Genomic DNA, 21,762 nt, shown 5'->3' with positions numbered 1-21,762 from the left:
CAAAAGAACTGCTTTGCACATCTCATATTAACTTCAGGTCCTGCACTGTACAGAGATGATGTCTATGTGGATGCACAACAGAGAGGTGAGCTTTGCACACGCATGCAACACAAAAGTCAGCTTTGTGCCCATTTAAGTGTAAACAGGAGTTGTAGGCAGCTGACTACAGCGTGGAAATTCTGAATTATTGAGGTCCGGGGCCGGTGATTGGGGATCCAGAACCGTGAATCGTTACAAATTCCAATTATAACGAACTGGAATGAAAGAGTAATATTTAATTTATACAGAAAAAGAAGACAATTAGAATACATTAAACATATGTTTGTAAAAGAGAAGTGATGTTGATGTAAATATGTAACTAAAATAAAAAAGAACATATTTTTTGTTTTTGTTTTTAAATGAATGAATTTCACATCATGAACCCCACATACTGTAATCTCACAATACTGCCCCGTATTGAAAATCACTGTTTTGTGCTTCTAACAAATCTCCATTTCCAGTTTCCATGTGGTGGTCCTAAGATGTACATCTAAAGCAGTAATGCTAGACTATCTATTTTAAGCACACATTTCAAGATTATTATTATTATTATTATTATTATTATTATTATTATTATTATTATTATTATTATTATTATTTATTTATTTATTTATTAGCAGACGCCCTTATCCAGGGCGACTTACAATTGTTACAATATATCACATTATACATTATTTCACATTATACAGATATCACATTATTTTACATACAATTACCCATTTATACAGTTGGGTTTCTACTGGAGCAATCTAGGTAAAGTACCTTGCTCAAGGGTACAACAGCAGTGTCCCCCACTGGGGATTGAACCCACAACCCTCCAGTCAAGAGTCCAGATAATTATTTATCTGCCCACATTTGATTTCCCACAGAGATAATGTTGTAGGTTTGTCCTGTTTCTCTAGGGTCTTCCCACCCCAGGGCGTTTGGTTTTGTATATTAACCCCTGTCCTGGGTTTAGTGCGACACACCAAGCCTGGCTTGCTGAGATTCCTCTGACTGCAACCATGAGAGCTTCTCTACTTGTCCTGGCTGTGTTCGTGGGCTCCAGCCTGGGTAAGTGAGTGTGACTGGGGGTGGGAGGGGGTAGGGTTTGTAATCTAAAGGTAAATTATATTTCATTGTATTTTATCTTACTCTTAATTGTATTAATATTTGTACTGTGATTCTTGAAATGTATTTTTTGGTTTACGACTGTAAGTCGCCCTGGGTAAGTGCGTTTGCTAAGAAATTAATAATAATAATAATAATAATAATAATAATAATAATAATAATAATAATAATAATAATAATAATAATAATAATAATAATAATAATAATAGTTAATGCTGAAACTCTTTCTTCCATGCAATCAGTCATCCATAAAGACTACCCATAGCTAGACCTCTTTAGCCCAATTCTAGCTGAGTTACAGGTAAAGAAAGCAGTTTGATAAATTGTATCAGTCAGTTTACTTGACTAAGTGGAATTTTAATTACATGCATTTGAATTATCTTGGGAAGCGTTTACATGCTATCACGGCACTTTACTAATTCAGGCAACTACTGTACTTTTTAGCCGTTGTCTAAAAAAAGAATTGCCGCCATTGAAGAGGGACTGGAATGGCGGGAAGGGGTGATGCATGTCTCTGTTTCTGTGTGTGTCAGTCTGTTGTTTTTTGCGTTCGTTTGCCTCTGTGTGTGACTGTTTTTGTGTTCGTTTGCTTCTGTGTGCGTGTGTTGCGTCGCTTGCTTGCTTGCTGTGTGTGTCTGGTTTTTATGCATCCTTGTGTTTTCCAGCGCTGGTCTGCCAAGAGATTGACGGCCGCCTCAAGCAGATCGACGTCAGTAACGGACAGGTGTTCGGAGTGAACAGCGGAAACTCGATCTACACTCGCTACGGAAACAGCTGGGTGCAGCTCCCAGGTGCCCTCAAACACGTGACCGTGGGGCCCTCTGGGGTCTGGGGCGTGGACACGGAATATTTCATCTACAAGCTGGTTGGGGGACGCTGGGTACAAATTCCAGGTACCGGTCAGTCTATCCATCCAGAAGAATATTAACTGACCGCAACCTGGTCCTAATAAATAAATACTTCTTTTTTTTTAATTATTATTATTCTAAAGTAACATGTGTGATAACAATCCGACTTTTGCAGGGCAATAAAGGATGCAAATGTACAGCTAGGGCCAAAAGTTTAGCATCACATAAAATCGAAATTGAATGAAGCGAAATTAGTTCGTTCTATAGGGCGATGCTGCAAAACTATTGGCCATAGCTGTAGTTCCTTTGTAAGATGGGTGAGTCTAGTGTTATCCACAGTTTCCAACCAGACTGTTTAAACCTGCTCCACGAGTTTGGTCACCTGGCTTTATACAGCTTCCCAGTGCCCTGCAGCCTCATACAGTACTTCCAACAGGTTTTACAGTGTAATATTTAAAGCAGGCTTCAGAATGCCTGGGTCCTCTCTATAACAGTGGCTCCTCCCCTCCCTGCCATCCTCACCCTGATACGTTCCTCGCAGGTCTACTGAAGCAGATTGACGCGGGAGGCGACCTATTCGTCTCTGGAGTCAACATGCAGGACAACATCTTCTGCCTGAATCGCGATGCCACGGTGACCACGCGTGGTGGTGAGAGCTGCATTCCCTGGAACTTGCTTCCCGGGGCCCTCAAGTACTACTCCTGTGGCCCCTACAGCTGCTGGGGGGTGAACTCGATCGACCAGATCTTCGTGATGAAGGGGGTGACCCCGGACGCCTGCATGGGCAGCAAGGCGTGGGAGCTGGTCCCCGGAGCGCTGTCCATGATCGAGGTGTCCACCGACGGCAGCGTGTACGGGGTCAACTCTGCTAAGGACGTGTTCCGCAGGTGAGCGCGCCGGCTCCTTAAATGAAACCAGCTTTGTGCATTCAGGCTCAGTGACATGCTACAGTTTCACTTGCTTGACTGCATTATGTCTGTCTTGTTCCAGCTTTTTTGTTAAGAGATGCCATTTGCTGTTAACAAAATCTTCTTAGTTTAAAGAGTAAGTAGTGGGGTTGGGAAAAATATAGCGTTCCACGTCCCCATGTGTTGCTACAACTGTTTAAATGAAGTATCTGTCATTTTTGTTTTCATTGTTAACATCCTGACAACTTTTTACAGTTCTAACTTTAAAGTCTGTTTCAAAGCTCTTTTCAAAATGTCTGCTCTATTTTGAAAAGAGCACCGCCCAGGAATTATGTTTTAGCAAAAGAAACGACCACGAATACTAGATTTTTATATCTTTTTCTTTTTTCAGGGACGGGGTCAGCGCTGCTAATCCTGCCGGCACTGGCTGGACCTATCTGAGCATGTGCGGGAAAAGCAAGCATGTGTCATATGACCTGGGTGTGCTCTGGGTGATCAGTCTAGAGGAAAAGATCCTGACCTGCAGCTAAAACTCACCTACAGCCAAACAAACAGAAGACGTCCTTCTAGAACTCAGAATTACACCCACGTACTGTATAGCTTGCAGTAAGGATTTGGACTTACTGTAAACTATACCGTATATATTAAGCTTGCATTGTAGCCTTGCCCTGTAACACCTGCAAGTCACCCTGGATAAAGAATGGTTTACCATTCGCAACTACATTTTCACAAATCTCTTATTGCTTTGCTTATAGCTGTTTTGTTTCATAGTCTTCTGTTTTTTTATGCCTGGTATGGACTGTACTGTTCTCTCTATGGAACAGCAGCTTTTTGAGTTTATTTTAAGCTTCCTCCTGTCCAGGCACTGCCATCTTATAGAAATAAAGCAATTAAAAAAAAAAAAGTGTGGTCTGCATTAGATCTCCTTGTAGTGGGTTCATTGGGTCGGGACTAATCCCACCCATACTCATCCACAAAACACTCATTGAAGAGCAGGGGAGGAGGGCTTGATTAGAGAAGGGTTTGACCATTTAGCACCAGTAGGCTCTCTGGGTGCTAAACTTTCAAAACTGTTTCTGCACCACTTTTCAAATACGAATTTCCAGGGAACAGTAAAAATGTTTGTATTATCAGGGGTCTACGCTCAATGCACACAGGTTACAGTAACACTGAAATCACATTGCAATTACAGAACACTGCAAATACATTTTCAAGTACTGTGCATTTTATTGAAAACACATCGACTTCTGTCTGCAAGGAGAGTGCACGTTTTTGCACGGCTTCACAGAAATGGCATTGACGCATGAGCACTATGGTAAATCGCAATGCATCATGGGAGCAGCAGTCCCGAAACTACAGCATAATTGGAACAAACTGTAATTGAACAAAATTTCACTGCAATTGTAATTTCAGCAAACAATTCTGCTGGAATTGTAATTATTACTAACCCCAGCACTGGCAGACAGATTTTGCATTTCTCCAGGCACTAACAGAAGCGGTTCTCTTCATATTTGGTCTTAACAATATGACTGGGGACTTACCAGAATGGAGGAGTCTCAAAGGCAGAACAAAAATGAGGCGTATGAGAATCCGGGTCCTGTAAACCGGATAAAGGTGAAATTCAATAAATATACTTGTATATGACTGCAGAAGGACTGCGGAGAAGCATCTGTTCTCCATTTTACCTCCACTCAGTTTGTGGTTCTCTTGTTCACCCAAAGTGCCCACTAAGACACGGAATGAATACTGATCTTGAAATGTGTGCTTAAAATAGATAGTCTAGTATTACTGCTTTAGATGTACAACTTAGGACCACCACATGGAAACTGGACATGGAGATTTGTTAGAAGCGCAAAACAGTGATTTTCAATACGGGTCAGTATTGTGAGATTACAGTATGTGGGGTTCATGATGTGAAATTCATTTATTTAAAAACAAAAGTATATATGTTCTTTTTTATTTTAGTTACATTTACAACAACATCACTTCTCTTTTACAAACATAAGTTTAATGTATTCTAATTGTCTTCTTTTTCTGTATAAATTAAATATTGCTCTTTCATTCCAGTTCGTTATAATTAGAATTTGTAACGATTCACGGTTCTGGATCCCCAATCACCGGCCCCGGACCTCAATAATTCAGAATTTCCACGCTGTAGTCAGCTGCCTACAACTCCTGTTTACACTTAAATGGGCACAAAGCTGACTTTTGTGTTGCATGCGTGTGCAAAGCTCACCTCTCTGTAGTGCATCCACATAGACATCATCTCTATACAGTGCAGGACCTAAAGTTAATATGAGATGTGCAAAGCAGTTCTTTTGTTTATGTTTTTAAAATGTGTTTTTTTAAACACCCATGACCATTTTACAATGGTTCCTAAATTGATCAACGGCACCTAGCTTCACTTTCTATTTCAATGAAGATCTATAAATGCATTTTCCCCCTTTGTGAACTGAACTGAAGCGAAAGACTTAAATAAAAGATTTAAACAAACCCTCTTTTTTACCATTGAACTTGAAGATGTATTTAGGGACTCGTGCTCAAGTGGATTCTCATTGGTCCTTACCTGGCCATAACAAAACCATTGTTCTGATGAATCCTCTACCCCCTTGATATCTTGCATCCCCGAGCAATCAACAACACTTTGAGGTAAAAATCGGGAAAAACAAAATAAAACAGGACTTTAGAAAAATAAAAATAAGTTTGAAAACAGGGATATACAGTTTGTTATATTCTTTATTATCAAAAATAAAATAAGCAGTTTAAAAGGGCAGTGTTGAAAAATAAAATGAGTAAAATAAAAATGTATAGTGTTGAAAGATAAAGCAAGTTTTGAAAATAAAATGAGCAGTAAAATGTTAAAAACAAGGTTACAATTCGTGTACTTAAACGTGAAAAACAGTTTAAAAGCGGAGAAATGTGAACTGTTAAAACCTGCAGAGAACTGAGAAGCGTCTAGTTTTGAAAAAAAGACTAAAAACGTGCTAAACCGTTTAAAACACTTCTTAACCAACACATAAATAAATAAACAAAATAAAATGTGAGAACCTGTATACACAGCTAAGTTAGCCTTTTTAAAATCTTATTTTACACAGCTTGAGACCAAAGCAGGTGTAAAAGAAACACACGGCTCTTCTGAAAAGCGCTACAAAGTGCCTTGAGATTAAAACATTTAAAAAAAACAATATGAAAGAATACAAACCTTGACTGTCTGCTGCTGCTGTAAGACTTGTAACAATGTATTTACTTAAACTGAAGAAAAAAAACACAGTTTTAAAATAAAACTCTACAACCCTTTTCAGTGTGAGAGCTTGTCTGTATCTGACTGAACAAACTGAGAGAGTGTAATTAATGGACTACAAGGAAAGATAATGAGAGTTCTGAAAGTTCTACTACACCTGTAATGACATTGTTATTAATCTCAGCTGCTGTTTGAGACCAAAGGATCAAAGATATTTTCGTAGAATCAAACCCACTGCAATAGCATTTTTATTAAAGCATGAATCCGAGCCGATCCCAGCACAAGGAGAAACTGATCAACACGCCCTGCTTTTAAAACAGAAGGGCACATGAATAGAAATACTAGGATCTGTGTTTATTGTGTAAAATAAGGTATAATGTCTTTCAATAAAAAATAAAGATATTTTGTAAGATGGTTTGTTGAGTGATTATTCATTAAATCTGTGTGGTTTGGAGCATTTAAGAAATACGAGCAAAAGACAAGATACTGGGGCTTATTGATCAAGAAAATTGCCATTTCCAAGGACTTATTGCGGGTTCGTTAAGGTTAGGCAATAAACGTTGCTGTCAGTTTTTGTTTTTTTTACCATTACAAATGGTCTGCTAAGAAGGGATGAGCCTTGACAGGCTAAACAGCTTCTTCTGGTTTCAAAACAGGCTCCCCAGCCTTGGTTTAGCCTTGAGGGTCGTTGTCTAACATACCCTGAATTTTTTGTAGCAATTATAGGATTGAGACATAAAAAAAAAGAGATCATAATTTAGATCTTATTTAACGTCATGTAATTAAAGAAACTAAAAAATGATAAATATAATAATAATAATAATAATAATAATAATAATAATAATAATAATAATAATAATAATAATAAAACAAGTCTACCGAAAGCCTTAATAGTAGTACAGTAGTATTTCATGTTTATATTTCGAAACGTGGGCTTTTTATTTTTTCTCTTAAGTATGTGGAAAAACTACCAAGCGGTATGTAATTCAATATGTTAACGTCACATTATTCAGCAGGTTTCATTCGACTTTATGAAGCAAAACTAATTATTTCCATAGGGTGATGCAAAACTTTTGTCCATAGCTGCAAACCATTTTTTAAAAGGAGTCACAGTAAAAAAAAGAAAATCCTTAACAGTCTGAATTGTATTTTCTTACAAGAACTCAAACTCCCAGATGCAACTCATAGGCCTAGATATCAGCCACATCTCTTCAATAGGAAGAACAACATGAGAAAAGACTGCACCTTTTTATAAAAATAAATAAATAAATAAATAAATAAAAACACAATCCATACATCTTTAACATAAGGAAATGCGAGATTGCAAAAGATACCAGATGAGATTCACTGAAATTATTTTGGTAGCTAATTGTCTGAGTAGTTTCAGTGCAAGGTGCAGTCTATAATAACTACAGCAGCTACAGCAGTGTTTGAATTCAATTCATTGATGAGTTCCAATGCTGTGGATTCAATTCAAATATTTGCTTTAATCTGCCCACATTTGATTTCCCACAGAGATAATGTTGTAGGGTTGTCCTGTTTCTCTAGGGTCTTCCCACCCCAGGCCGTTTGGTTTTGTATATTAACCCCTCTCCTGGGTTTAGTGCGACACACCAAGCCTGGCTTGCTGAGATTCCTCTGACAGCAACCATGAGAGCTTCTCTACTCGTCCTGGCTGTGTTCGTGGGCTCCAGCCTGGGTAAGTGAGCGTGACTGGGGGTGGTAGGGGGTAGGGTTTGTAATCTAAAGGTAAATTATATTTCATTGTATTTTATCTTGCTCTTAATTGTATTAATATTTGTACTGTGATTCTTCAAATGTATTTTTTTGTTTACGACTGTAAGTCGCCCTGGGTAAGTGCGTCTGCTAGGAAATTATTATTAATAATAATAATAATAATAATAATAATAATAATAATAATAATAATAATAATAATAATAATAATAATAATAAATGCTGAAATTCTTTCTTTCTTTCATGCAATCAGTCCTCCATAAAGACTACCCATAGCTAGACCTCTTAAGCCCAATTCTAGCAGAGTTACAGGTAGAGAAAGCAGTTTGATAAGTTGTATCAGTCAGTTTACTTCACTAAGTGGAATTTTAGTTACATGCATTTGAATTATCTTGGGAAGCGTTTACATGCTATCACGGCACTTTACTAATTCAGGCAACTACTGTACTTTTTAGCAGTTGTCTAAAAAAAGAATTGCCGCCATTGAAGAGGGACTGGAATGGCGGGAAGGGGTGATGAATGTCTCTGTTTCTGTGTGTGTGTCCATCTGTTGTTTTTGCGTTCGTTTGCCTCTGTATGTGTGTGTGTCTGTTTTTGTGTTCGTTTGCTTCTGTGTGCGTGTGTTGCGTCGTTTGCTTGCTTGCTTGCTGTGTGCTTCTGGTTTTTATGCTTCCTTGTGTTTTCCAGCGCTGGTCTGCCAAGAGATTGACGGCCGCCTCATGCAGATCGACGTCAGTAACGGACAGGTGTTCGGAGTGAACAGCGGAAACTCGATCTACACTCGCTACGGAAACAGCTGGGCACAGGTCCCAGGTGCCCTCAAACACGTGACCGTGGGGCCCTCTGGAGTCTGGGGCGTCAACACGGAAAATTTCATCTACAAGCTGGTTGGGGGACGCTGGATACAAATTCCAGGTACCGGTCAGTCTATCCATCCAGAAGAATATTAACTGACCGCAACCTGGTCCTAATAAATAAATACTTCTTTTTTTTTAATTATTATTATTCTAAAGTAACATGTGTGATAACAATCCGACTTTTGCAGGGCAATAAAGGATGCAAATGTACAGCTAGGGCCAAAAGTTTAGCATCACATAAAATCGAAATTGAATGAAGCGAAATTAGTTCGTTCTATAGGGCGATGCTGCAAAACTATTGGCCATAGCTGTAGTTCCTTGTTAGTATGGGAGAGTCTAGTGTTATCCACAGTTTCCAACCAGACTGTTTAAACCTGCTCCACGAGTTTGATCACCTGGCTTTATACAGCTTCCCAGTGCCCTGCAGCCTCATACAGTACTTCCAACAGGTTTTACAGTGTAATATTTAAAGCAGGCTTCAGAATGCCTGGGTCCTCTCTATAACAGTGGCTGCTCCCCTCCCTGCCATCCTCACCCTGATACGTTCCTCGCAGGTCTACTGAAGCAGATTGACGCGGGAGGCGACCTATTCGTCTCTGGAGTCAACATGCAGGACAACATCTTCTGCCTGAATCGCGATGCCACGGTGACCACGCGTGGCGGCGAGAGCTGCATTCCCTGGAACTTGCTTCCCGGGGCCCTCAAGTACTACTCCTGTGGCCCCTACAGCTGCTGGGGGGTGAACTCGATCGACCAGATCTTCGTGATGAAGGGGGTGACCCCGGACGCCTGCATGGGCAGCAAGGCATGGGAGCTGGTCCCCGGAGCGCTGTCCATGATCGAGGTGTCCACCGACGGCAGCGTGTACGGGGTCAACTCTGCTAAGGACGTGTTCCGCAGGTGAGCGCGCCAGCTCCTTAAATGAAACCAGCTTTGTGCATTCAGGCTCAGTGACATGCTACAGTTTCACTTGCTTGACTGCATTATGTCTGTCTTGTTCCAGCTGTTTTGGTAAGAGATGCCATTTGCTGTTAACAAAATCTTCTTAGTTTAAAGAGTAAGTAGTGGGGTTGGGAAAAATATACAGTTCCACGTCCCCATGTGTTGCTACAACTGTTTATATAAAGTACCTGTCATCTTTCTATTCATTGTTAAGATCCTGACAACTTTTTACACTTCTAACTTTAAAGTCTGTTTCAAAGCTCTTTTCAAAATGTCTGCTCTATTTTGAAAAGAGCACCGCCCAGGAATTATGTTTTAGCAAAAGAAACGACCACGAATACTAGATTTTTATATCTTTTTCTTTTTTCAGGGACGGGGTCAGCGCTGCTAATCCTGCCGGCACTGGCTGGACCTATCTGAGCATGTGCGGGAAAAGCAAGCATGTGTCATATGACCTGGGTGTGCTCTGGGTGATCAGCCTGGAGGACAAGATCCTGACCTGCAGCTAAAACTCACCTACAGCCAAACAAACAGAAGACGTCCTTCCAGAACTCAGAATTACACCCACGTACTGTATAGCTTGCAGTAAGGATTTGGACTTACTGTAAACTATACTGTATATATTAAGCTTGCATTGTAGCCTTGCCCTGTAACACCTGTAAGTCACCCTGGATAAAGAATGGTTTACCATTCGCAACTACATTTTCACAAATCTCTTATTGCTTTGCTTATAGCTGTTTTGTTTCATAGTCTTCTGTTTTTTTATGCCTGGTATGGACTCTACTGTTCTCTCTATGGAACAGCAGCTTTTTGAGTTTATTTTAAGCTTCCTCCTGTCCAGGCACTGCCATCTTATAGAAATAAAGCAATTAAAAAAAAAAAAGTGTGGTCTGCATTAGATCTCCTTGTAGTGGGTTCATTGGGTCGGGACTAATCCCACCCATACTCATCCACAAAACACTCATTGAAGAGCAGGGGAGGAGGGCTTGATTAGAGCAGGGTTTGACCATTTAGCACCAGTAGGCTCTCTGGTGCTAAACTTTCAAAACTGTTTCTGCACCACTTTTCAAATACGAATTTCCAGGGAACAGTCAAAATGTTTGTATTATCAGGGGTCTACGCGCAATGCACACAGGTTACAGTAACACTGAAATGACATTGCAATTACAGAACACTGCAAATACATTTTAAAGTACTGTGCATTTTATTGAAAACGCATCGACTTTTGTCTGCAAGGAGAGTGCACGTTTTTGCGCGGCTTCACAGAAATGGCATTGACGCATAGGCACTATGATAAATCGCAATGCATCATGGGAGCAGCAGCATAATTGGAACAAACTGTAATTGAACAAAATTTCACTGCAATTGTAATTTCAGCAAACAGTTCTGCTGGAATTGTAATTATTACTGACCCCAGCACTGGCAGACAGATTGTGCATTTTTCCAGGCACTAACAGAAGCGGTTCTCTTCATATTTGGTCTTAACAATATGACTGGGGACTTACCAGAATGGAGGAGGCTCAAAGGCAGAACAAAAATGAGGCGTTTGAGAATCCGGGTCCTGTAAACCGGATAAAGGTGAAATTCAATAAATATACTTGTATATGACTGCAGAAAGACTGCGGAGAAGCATCTGTTCTCCATTTTACCTCCACTCAATTTGTGGTTCTCTTGTTCACCCAAAGTGCCCACTAAGACACGGAATAAATACTGATCTTGGAATGTGTGCTTAAAATAGATATTCTAGTATTACTGCTTTAGATGTACAACTTAGGACCACCACATGGAAACTGGCAATGGAGATTTGTTAGAAGCGCAAAACAGTGATTTTCAATACGGGGCAGTATTGTGAGATTACAGTATGTGGGGTTCATGATGTGAAATTCATTCATTTAAAAAAAAAAAAAGTTCTTTTTTATTTTAGTTACATATTTACAACAACATCACTTCTCTTTTACAAACATATGTTTACTGTATTCTAAATGTCTTCTTTTTTTCTGTATAAATTAAATATTACTCTTTCTTCCAGTTCATTATAATTAGAATTTGTAACGATTCACGGTTCTGGATCCCCAATCACCGGCCCCGGACCTCAATAATTCAGAATTTCCACGCTGTAGTCAGCTGCCTACAACTCCTGTTTACACTTAAATGGGCACAAAGCTGACTTTTGTGTTGCATGCGTGTGCAAAGCTCACCTCTCTGTAGGGCATCCACATAGACATCATCTCTATACAGTGCAGGACCTGAAGTTAATATGAGATGTGCAAAGCAGTTCTTTTGTTTATGTTTTTAAAATGTGTTTTTTTTAAACACCCATGACCATTTTACAATGGTTCCTAAATTGGTCAACGACATCTAGTTTCACGTTCAGTTGCTTGTTAATAGTTTTATTACATTCATAGTTTTTATAGTCCTTGGAAATGGCAATGTCTTGATTAATAAGCCCCAGTATCTTGTCTTTTGCTAGTATTTCTTAAATGCTCCAAACCACACAGATTTAATGAATAATCACTCACCAAACCATCTTACAAAATATCTTTATTTTTTATTGAAAGACATTATACCTTATTTTACACAATAAACACAGATCCTAGTATTTCTATTCATGCGCCCTTCTGTTTTAAAAGCAGGGCGTGTTGATCAGTTTCTCCTTGTGCTGGGATCGGCTCGGATTCATGCTTTAATAAAAATGCTATTGCAATGGGTTTGATTTTATGAAAATATCTTTGATCCTTTGGTCTCAAACAACAACAGAGATGAATAACAATGTCATTACAGGTGTAGTAAAACTTTCAGAACTCTCATTGTTTTTCCTTGTAATGCATTAATTATCTTGAAATGTTGCAGACATTTATTTTAAAGCCTTTCTTTAACCAGGAACCAGTAATAACATTGCTGGGGCTTATAAAAGGTTCATGGAAAATAGATTTTAAGTTGTTTAAAATCCAGTGAAATGCATCCTTTACTCATATGATGTTTTTTGCAAAGTCTTTGATCAAAGAAAGTCAAGCAGTGCAGTGATTCAAGCAGCAGCAGGAACGCGTCTCTATCTGCGTCTCCTCGCCCCAGCTGTGCTGGTCCGGTGTGCTGGCGCCCCCTGCCTGTCGAAGCCGGGTCCCTGCAGGCTGTGTCTCTGCAGCTCAGCACTCTGCTGCAGGATCCCTTTGAGAAGGAACTCTGCATTCACCACAGGGATAGAGGCCCCAAGAGCGGCTTTGCACTTGGCAGCGTCTTCCACACAGGAGATCACCACTGTCCTGTCCTGCAAAACAGCAACACACACGCACGCACACGCACACGCACGTACGCACGCACAGTGATCTTTTCAATTGACACTGTTTAGTTGTAAATTTTAGTTCTAAAATTCTGTGACTAAAGTTCTAACTATAAAGGTCTCTCTCCATGTAAAGACCTCTATAGTCAAAATGATTATTTTTTCTTTGTGAAGGGTAATTGCCCCCTGTGCTCAGGTATTACCATTATTTTGGCCACATTTTCCTGTCTATAAATATGACCTATAGTTTGTCATTTTAAAAGGAATACAACTAGATAACGATTGAATAAATTGATAAATAGACTCAATACCATGATGCCTGAAGGTTTAAATAGAAAGGAAAAGTAGGTTGTTACATCATTAACTATGTAGTAAATGATATCATGAATAGATTTAAATAAAAATAAGTGAGTGTAGTTACCATGGTATCAAAAGCCTCCACTATTGTAATAAAACAAGACATTTTCACTAAACATTTAGTAAACTACTAGTCAGCTCAGTTTAAGTTTGTATAACCAGATGGGTTAAATGTTTAACATGCTCAATATTAAAGTTTAAACCTTTTAAAAATGTGAATGTACCCTTATAAAAAACGTTGTGGTATATAGCAAGGTAACATCTTAGCATATCGAAATCATGGTAAAGCTCAGAAAAATAATAAAACAACATTTAAAAAACCTACCTGTACTCAAGATGAAGGCTGTGCGCCTTTAAAGGAGCTGCAGAAGCTGAAGTAAACTTTGCTAGCAACCGATCTGCAGGAAACAGCAGTCTGGGGGAGGGATGGTGAAGCCTTGTCACTTGACCACAATAACTGTTTCTTGGTGGTTCCCCTGATAAGGATGCATGTCACCGGAAAGGGAATGCAGTGAAAGCACGCCCCGCTCCAGAAATAAACAGATGAACCAATGCATAGCCACTGGGGGGCTCAGGTATATATATATATATATATATACACACAGTATATACATTTTTTTTACATAGCAAAAAGCTGCAGAATTGTACATTGCTCTATTAACTCTGAGTTGAAACATTTCTCCTGCACGCTGTGTCCCATAACCCGTTGTGCGCAGTGGCGGAAATCCCCATTATTATTTTATTTTTTTCTTAGCTGACGCCCTTATCCAGGGCGACTTACAATTGTTACAAGATATCACATTATTTACATACAATTACCCATTTGTATAGTTGGGTTTTTACTAGAGCAATCTAGGTAAAGTATCTTGCTCAAGGGTACAACAGCAGTGTCCCCACCGGGGACTGAACCCACGACCTTCCGGTCAAGAGTCCAGAGCCCTAACCACTACTCCACACTCCATAGAGAATCAGCGGAGTTGAGTGTCTTTGACGCAGTCAAGAACAACAGCAAACATCAGAAGTTAGCAAATAGACAGAGACACGCTCCAGATAACAAGTAAGTGAGACGTGTTCGTATTTATTTCAGTTGTTTGCGACGCACAGGTGTGGCCGACTCAGTGAACAAGGCATGACAACAAGACCCATGCAATTTTCTTTCTGACCCTGTGACAAAAAATACCTTAACGGGATAAAACGTCTATGCCTGTGCCTGTATTGTTATCCATGGGTCTTTCATCACGGTAAATGTTTTTTGTACAAATCTTTGCAATGTAGTTGTATTGCCGTGTTTAGTGTCTGTTTAATGCGTGTATACCACCTTAAGTGGAACCAGTTAATGACTGACAGCCAGGTTTCCATGAGAACGCAAAGTCGCGACTAGTGTATTTTGCATGTACTGTAAACTGTACTGTATTTAAATATAACTTCTGCATTGTAACCATGTACTGCCCTGTAACACGTGATTTAAACTGAAAACGGCAGTAAAAAAAGAAAGCCATAAGAATAATAAAAACATCACCTATGTTGTAGCTTAATAAGCAAACAAAGCCTTTCTAAAGAGTTATTCATGTAACTAATTAAGCCGTTGTTAGTTGTGTAAATTACTGTAACCAGCGCTGCAACTAAGTGATGTGTGTATTTCTTTAATGGGTACATTTCTTTCTTTTTTTATATCAAGATTATTTTAAGCATAGTTTATCTATCTATCTATCTATCTCTCTCTCTCTCTCTCTCTCTCTCTCTCTCTCTCTCTCTCTCTCTCTCTCTCTCTCTCTCTCTCTCTCTCTCTCTCTCTCTCTCTCTCTCTCTCTCTCTCTCTATATATATATATATATATATATATATATATACACACACACACACACTTTGGTAAGTAAAGTTTGAAATCACTGTTAAAAAGTTCACTTCCAGACATTTTCAGTAACATGCTTTGATAATACTTTTCATTGTATTATAATTGAAATTTTATTTCAGTGTTACTGTAACTTCCATACAAACTGACCGTGTGCATTTGGCTTAGACTCCTGATAATAAGAATTACTGAGAAAATGATTTTCTTTTTCTAAATCATGTAAATTTTTCCAGCAATTAAAATCCTGCAGTATTATAAACTTATTACAGTAAATTCCATATCCCTTCAATAGTAAAGCCAGCCCTGCTATTCAGGGCAGATTGTGTCGGTCCCTTGAACGGCCTTAATAGCACTGTATTTAAATACATGTGTTTGTTTGTTTTTTCGGCAGCTACTAAACAGAATCCCGTGTGCTGCCATGGACAGCGTGAAGATGGAATCTGTCCAGATTAAAGAGGAGCTCCCTGAACTTGAACTGGTCCCCATTAGAGAGTTACTGGCTTCCCTCCCCATTAAACAGGAGCTCTGTGAGATGCAATGTGACAGCAGCCAGCCAGAGGTCTCTGAGATTAAAGCTGAGCACAATGAATTGGAGATCCCCCAGACAGAAGAAGCCCTTCCTTTTAAAGAAGAGGTGCTGGAAGTTGTCCGTATTAAATGGGAGCCCCCTGAAGTAGAGTTTGACCACATGGAACCAGGGAAGGAGGAATCCGAGGACTTCAAACCAAACATCCCTGAGCTGGAGCCTGTACGCCTGCGGGAGTGTAGCGTGGTGCTGGAGAGAATCTGCGTGAGAGAGGAAGGTTCAACCAACCGCACACGAGGCAGTGGAAAGGAGGACAGGAGTTTGTATTCAGAGTGCAGTCTAGCAGGTGAGTGACTCAGAGTAGCTGTGGCATTGTCATTCTAGATTGTGTGATTTCCACAGTGTGGTTGAGAGGGAGGGAGCATGTAGGTTAGATTACTTTAAAACCTGTCCAATCCGGCATCGTTTGGGACTGGAAAATTGTGCCGGATTAGACAAAGTGTGCTGGATTTTAGAGTAAAAAAGGTAAAATGACAAAAGTATTTGAGCAACATTATTACTGTACATGGACAGTGTAATAAACACAATATTGCTTCAGCAAACATTAAACATCACAATGCCTCAACATAAGATGCACTTTTTAAAAACATAACTACTGTATTGCTTCCTTTGATTTGTAGTTAATTCACAAGGGTAAAGTAAGACCTTTCTTACTTCTGGGATGTTTTTCAACTTCAATACAGTGTTACATATAATGGCTTTGATATGTTTTGAAAATGAACAAATATCCAGAAATGAGAAATCCGTGGTTGTCCTGGCACTAGTATATATGCAACATCTTACTTTTTGTATTTGATTTGTTTTACATACTAGTTTAAAAAAATTACATGACCCAGTGCAAAGAACAGTCAGATTTACATTGATTTTAGGCAGAAGGAGCTTGAAATTCCTGCTGGTTAAGTATTGTAAAGTACTGTATATTATTACACATGTTATGTGTACAGGATATGGAAATCATTGTAAATGTGTGCAGGAAAGGGAAGTGAATTTCACGGGTGAGAAGTTAAGGTTTGATGATATTGCACAAACTTTCTCTGTTCTCAGTTTAGCTGTCAGCAAAACAGGCCAAAGAACCATGGCTAGCAAGCATATCTAAAGGGGAAACCACTCTACCATACCTAGGAAAACAGATGGTTAATCGCAGAAACTGTCAACCGTGTTGTGAGGAAATAGAATGAAAGGCTGTAAAATAAGTTGTAAATTGATTAACTAGTGAGAGGGTTTGTAAGACGTGAGTGAGGAATAGGTCAGTGATCAGTGGTGGAAGATCCATGGGTTCCAGTGTGCTCTCTCGTGCCTCCCCTCTCCCAGAGGAAAAGGTAATTGATCACTATCTTTCACTGAACTAGATTGCAGGGCTGCGACGAAGGGTACACTTTGAATTTCGAAGGTTCAGAACACATTACCGAAGCAAACAGCAGAGGGGTTTCGAGACGTTCCTGTCAATACAGCTTATGCTATACAACGCTTTGCTGTCGAGATGGCGAATGAAGAAATTAAAGGTTTGCCTCTGAAGAACACGAGCTGGAGGGGGAAGGGGCGGACGGTGCTCAGTTTTCAAAATTAAAATGATTTATGTTGGCGTGTATTTGTTATGTTTCAAACATATTCTACCATAGCACTTCCCTTACACTGTCTTGTACACTAGGTATTCAGTACATATTTTACTGAAGCACTACTCCCGCTATAGGTACCCCTAGAGTGCTTTGGCATACAAGTAAAAGAAATGGCTTTCTGCATAAGATAGTGATTGTGATGTTTTTAATATATTTTACAATTTTATATCTCTTGTACAAAGCTAAAATATGTGCAACAATAAGAGTTGCATTCTGTCGCCTGTATCTCTCCTTGTAGAAACCAGACACCTGCATCCTGTCACAGACTCAGAAGTCACAAATAAAATGTCTGGGCAGACAGCCAAAAGTAACAAGTGTCTAGTTTAGATATGCAGAGAGATGGATTGAACAGGGAAATGGGTGGGAAATCACTCACAATGTTTGTGTATAAATATATGTGTTCTTCCTTTTAAAAAATTGTTGTTCTTTTCATTTCCTTGAACTGACCCCGGGATATCTGTGTTCTAATACAAACATATACATTGAGGCAGGCGGAGACTTGCAGTTGAAATCGCCTTGTAGTAATGTTCACATGGTTGTGTTAGGGGTACACCTTTCTTTCATATAAAGTGTTTTTGATCAAAAAACAATTTGTCAGTCTGTTTTTCCCTGCAACTTCATGTCAAATTCAAGGATACGTGCTTTTAGTTTACTGATAGAATGTCTGAACGCATAGATCAAATAATTATTCATAAGTAAATTGTCAGACGGCTCAAACACTCACCCATGATTTGATGCGTCACAGTCTTCAATAGCGTTTACGATAAAGTAGAAAAACAGATTTGCAGAATGGTATCGATAGTAATACAAGGTAAGTGGTGACCTGCGAATAATAATAATGAAGATTAATAAAGATGGTGATTATGTAGTGCTTAACAACAACGAAATAATAATAATAATAATGTTGCACTTTAAAAAGCAAAAAGAATCAAAGAAGGAATTTGTAAAGAAACACAATTGAGATTGCAGTAAGTTGTACATATAAATGTGTAACAATAAAATAATTTTGTTGAAAATATCAGTTCAACTGTACTATATTTTCCAGCTTCATGCAGTTTCAGTCTCCAAGCTCATCATTGTCAGCTGTCCTGAATTGGATGTTGGTTTTTCTGATGTGGATTACAGTACAGTTATGTGTATGCATCTCTACATACCCCAAAATAGAAAAAAGTCATAAAATGCCATGATGAGAGAGATATATAATTTTAGTGTTTGTTAGGGGAAATAGACCTGAAACATTACGAGATCTCAGGGCTTGGTTTCACTAGCAAAGTAAAGGCTTTAAGCTTGTGTAACCCAGTGCAAGCCCACACAGCTGAAATTCACATGCTTTAATCCACTCCACCACCTTGCCACATGCCCTAAGACTACAAGCAGTCCCTCTTACTTTCTTTCCTGTTCATATTTTCCAGGTTCAAGTCCAGCAGCTAAAGCGAGGGTGTGCGGTGAAGAATATCCTGACTGTGGGAAAGGTTTCACCCAGATAGGGCATTTTCAAACAGGAGAGAAACCATACCGCTGCTCTGACTGTGGGAAGAGTTTCCATAAGTCGTCATACCTTCAAACACACCATCGAATTCACACAGGAGAGAAACCGTATCGCTGCTCTGACTGTGGGAAGAGTTTTAGTCAGTTAGGAAACCTGAAAGCACATCAGCAAATTCACACAGCAAAGAAACCGTATTGCTGCTCTGACTGTGGGAAAAGTTTCAATCATTCGACAAATCTGAAAAGACACCAGCGATTTCACACAGGAAAGAAACCGTACCGTTGCTCTGACTGTGGGAAGACTTTCCATAACTCAGCACACCTTAAAAGCCACCAGCGAATTCACACAGGAGAGAAACCGTATTGCTGCTCTGACTGTGGGAAGACTTTCCATAACTCAGCACACCTTAAAAGCCACCAGCGAATTCACACAGGAGAGAAACCGTATTGCTGCTCTGACTGTGGGAAGAGTTTCAGTCAGTCGACAAACCTGAAAAGACACCAGCGAATTCACACAGAGAAACCATACTGCTGCTCTGACTGTGGGAAGAGTTTCTGTAAGATGGCACACCTCAAAAGACACCAGCGAATTCACAAAGGAGAGAACCCGTACTGCTGCTCTGACTGTGGGAAGAGTTTCCGTACATTGGCACACCTTAAAAGTCACCAGCGAATTCACACAGGAGAGAAACCTTATCGCTGCTCTGACTGTGGGAAGACTTTCAGTCAGTTGACAAGCCTTAAAAGACACCAGCGAGTTCACACAGCAGAGAAACCGTATCACTGCTCTGACTGTGAGAAGAGTTTCAGTATGTCACAAAGCCTGAAAGAACACCAGCGATTTCACACAGGAGAGAAACCGTACTCCTGCTCTGACTGTGGGAAGACTTTCCGTAAGTCGACATATCTTAAAAGCCACCAGAGAATTCACACAGGAGAGAACCCATACTGCTGCTCTGACTGTGGGAACAGTTTCAGTCAGTTAGGAAACCTAAAAGCACACCTGCGAATTCACACAGGAGAGAAACCGTACTGCTGCTCTGACTGTGGGAAGAGTTTCAGGCAGTTAGGAAACTTAAAAGCACACCAGCGAATTCACACAGGAGAGAAACCGTACTGCTGCTCTGACTGTGGGAAGAGTTTCCGTAAGTCGGCCCACCTTGAACGACACCAGCGAGTTCACACAGGAGAGAAACCTTATCGCTGCTCTGACTGTGGGAACAGTTTCAGTCAGTTGACAAGCCTTAAAAGACACCAGCGAATTCACACAAGAGAGAACCCGTACTGCTGCTCTGACTGTGGAAAGAGTTTCAGTGGTTCAAGTAAACTGAAAAGACACCAGCGAATGCACACAGGAGAGAAACCGTAATGCCCTTATTCCAGTGGGAGTTTTCATTTGTTAGGAAAACATTTGAATCTTGCATGGTCAGTCCCTGTGTAATAATAATAATAAGAAGAAGAATAATTATTATTTTTACTATTTTTTATCACTTTTAAGAGCATGCATTTTAAATGTTAAAAATTAACTTCAACTGCTTGCACTTTGATTGTGGCAGAAAGGGGGTGGTGACACGGATACGTCACAAGAGGCTTCTTTTGCTGTCAGTTTAACTCATAACTCAGGCTGTCAATGCAGTCAGTGCCTGGGAGCGGGAATATGCAGAAAGGAAACCCATCTGCAACTTATCTGATGGACATGTCAGGAGCAATCCATAACTCGTGTGGTGAATGAGTTTCAGGGTTTAGGATTTAAACTTAATTTGAAAATAAATAAATTGATGGGAACGAGTATCCCGACCCCGGTACGTAGCACCCCTGAGACAAGACTGCACCGTCCTTACTGGGCAACCGCCTGGAGGATTTGTCACGATTCTGAAACTAATGAAAAATTACTGTCCCATGGCTTATGCTTACTACTAGTACTACATTCAATATCGTATATTCATATTTACTGCATCCACAGAACACAATGTGTGTATTAATAAACAAAGTGGGGAGGTCTGTGCTTTATTCACTGTGGCAAGTCTCTGTGCTGTTTCTACATAAAATTCCTCCTCATACCAATTAGAATGAGAATTCTGTATTTGGTGAATGCCACCGATGTTTGAAATGAAAGGTTTAACCCTTTGCGGTCCTATGTCGGACCTGGTCCGACATTGCAATTATTCCTATCAGGTCCAATCAAAAAGACGCAAAAAACTGGTTTTTAGTCGTTTTTTCTCCGGAAAAAGCTGAGAAAAAACATTCAATGGCCGAGTGGGAGTGACAGGAGCCGAGACAAGCCGAAAAAAAAAAGGCGTATCTCATGAATAGTCATACTTGCCCCTGGCATCTGATAATGGAGGCCATAAGGAAACAAGCTGGCTGTGAGTGCGTCAGCGCTCAGAGAATATCACGGACATTTGCAGAGCTTTTTTCAGATGTTATAGTAATAAAATAATGACTTGGATTGCATTATTGAGGCGTTTGGTGATAAAATGAGTGATCAGGAGATGGTTGATCGGTATGTACGACTATTATTGTTGTTATTATTTATTTCTTAGCATATGTGAAAGCTATAGCGAACGAAAGGGTAGGGTGGGGCGGGGCTGGAGATGCCTAGTGAGTGCTTTGTTGATATGCAGGGCCTTTTAAACCCGTTTGACTGTGGAAAAAAAATACTTTTAAACAGCGCGTCTAAAATTAACTGCGCGTGTGAAAATAAATTGGACCTGACGCGCACTTAATAAATTGACTGCAAAGGGTTAACTAAACAAAGAGTGCAGTGGACAATTGGTTTGAATATTGGTTTCAGTAACTTGATAAAGTACTAATGTTGTGAGTAACATTTTTCCCTTGCAACTGGTGTGAATACAAAACGTGTTTCTGAACCAGTAGAACTGCACCATGGACACCCCCAGTGTGTGC

General features: G+C 39.8%; 3 protein-coding genes and 1 long non-coding RNA gene across 5 annotated transcripts; 3 read left to right on the top strand and 1 right to left on the bottom strand.

Moving 5' to 3' along the window:
• The first annotated feature begins 987 nt into the window (after positions 1-987).
• On the top strand, positions 988-3,809 carry LOC117964853 (fish-egg lectin-like). The gene is made up of 4 exons (XM_034909589.2): positions 988-1,092; positions 1,815-2,042; positions 2,539-2,884; positions 3,297-3,809. Exons 1-4 carry the CDS (start codon positions 1,044-1,046, stop codon positions 3,433-3,435), a joined length of 762 nt encoding a protein of 253 aa, XP_034765480.2. The 5' UTR covers positions 988-1,043; the 3' UTR covers positions 3,436-3,809.
• A 3,939-nt stretch (positions 3,810-7,748) lies between these two features.
• On the top strand, positions 7,749-10,562 carry LOC117971312 (fish-egg lectin-like). The gene is made up of 4 exons (XM_034919442.2): positions 7,749-7,845; positions 8,568-8,795; positions 9,292-9,637; positions 10,050-10,562. Exons 1-4 carry the CDS (start codon positions 7,797-7,799, stop codon positions 10,186-10,188), a joined length of 762 nt encoding a protein of 253 aa, XP_034775333.2. The 5' UTR covers positions 7,749-7,796; the 3' UTR covers positions 10,189-10,562.
• Positions 10,563-12,307: 1,745 nt separating this feature from the next.
• Positions 12,308-13,855, bottom strand: LOC117965010 (uncharacterized). The gene is made up of 2 exons (XR_004661282.2): positions 13,639-13,855; positions 12,308-12,944 (listed from the first exon to the last, which is right to left on the bottom strand). It is a non-coding gene; the product is annotated as an uncharacterized LOC117965010 (long non-coding RNA).
• A 416-nt stretch (positions 13,856-14,271) lies between these two features.
• On the top strand, positions 14,272-20,865 carry LOC117433797 (zinc finger protein 345-like). Of its 2 annotated transcripts, none has more exons than XM_059010826.1 (3): positions 14,272-14,370; positions 15,557-16,037; positions 18,780-20,865. In XM_059010826.1, the coding sequence occupies exons 2-3, from the start codon at positions 15,584-15,586 to the stop codon at positions 20,222-20,224; spliced, it is 1,899 nt and encodes a 632-aa protein (XP_058866809.1). In that variant the 5' UTR covers positions 14,272-14,370; positions 15,557-15,583; the 3' UTR covers positions 20,225-20,865. The 2 variants fall into 2 exon arrangements, with proteins under 2 accessions (XP_058866809.1, XP_058866808.1); XM_059010825.1 differs by lacking the exon at positions 14,272-14,370 and adding an exon at positions 14,378-14,554.
• The last annotated feature ends 897 nt before the right edge of the window (positions 20,866-21,762 follow it).

Source organism: Acipenser ruthenus, chromosome 41 (genome assembly GCF_902713425.1).
Source record: "Acipenser ruthenus chromosome 41, fAciRut3.2 maternal haplotype, whole genome shotgun sequence".
NCBI classification, from domain to species: domain Eukaryota; kingdom Metazoa; phylum Chordata; class Actinopteri; order Acipenseriformes; family Acipenseridae; genus Acipenser; species Acipenser ruthenus.
This window is presented reverse-complemented; position numbering and strand designations above follow the sequence as displayed.

Coding starts and splice junctions, on each gene's coding strand:
- LOC117964853 (XM_034909589.2), top strand. CDS start 1,044: ATGAGAGCTTCTCTACTTGTCCTGGCTGTGTTCGTGGGCTCCAGCCTG. Junction 2,043..2,538: donor ACGCTGGGTACAAATTCCAG/GTACCGGTCAGT, acceptor CGTTCCTCGCAG/GTCTACTGAAGCAGATTGAC. Junction 2,885..3,296: donor GCTAAGGACGTGTTCCGCAG/GTGAGCGCGCCG, acceptor TTCTTTTTTCAG/GGACGGGGTCAGCGCTGCTA.
- LOC117971312 (XM_034919442.2), top strand. CDS start 7,797: ATGAGAGCTTCTCTACTCGTCCTGGCTGTGTTCGTGGGCTCCAGCCTG. Junction 7,846..8,567: donor GTTCGTGGGCTCCAGCCTGG/GTAAGTGAGCGT, acceptor TGTGTTTTCCAG/CGCTGGTCTGCCAAGAGATT. Junction 9,638..10,049: donor GCTAAGGACGTGTTCCGCAG/GTGAGCGCGCCA, acceptor TTCTTTTTTCAG/GGACGGGGTCAGCGCTGCTA.
- LOC117433797 (XM_059010826.1), top strand. CDS start 15,584: ATGGACAGCGTGAAGATGGAATCTGTCCAGATTAAAGAGGAGCTCCCT. Junction 16,038..18,779: donor TTCAGAGTGCAGTCTAGCAG/GTGAGTGACTCA, acceptor CATATTTTCCAG/GTTCAAGTCCAGCAGCTAAA.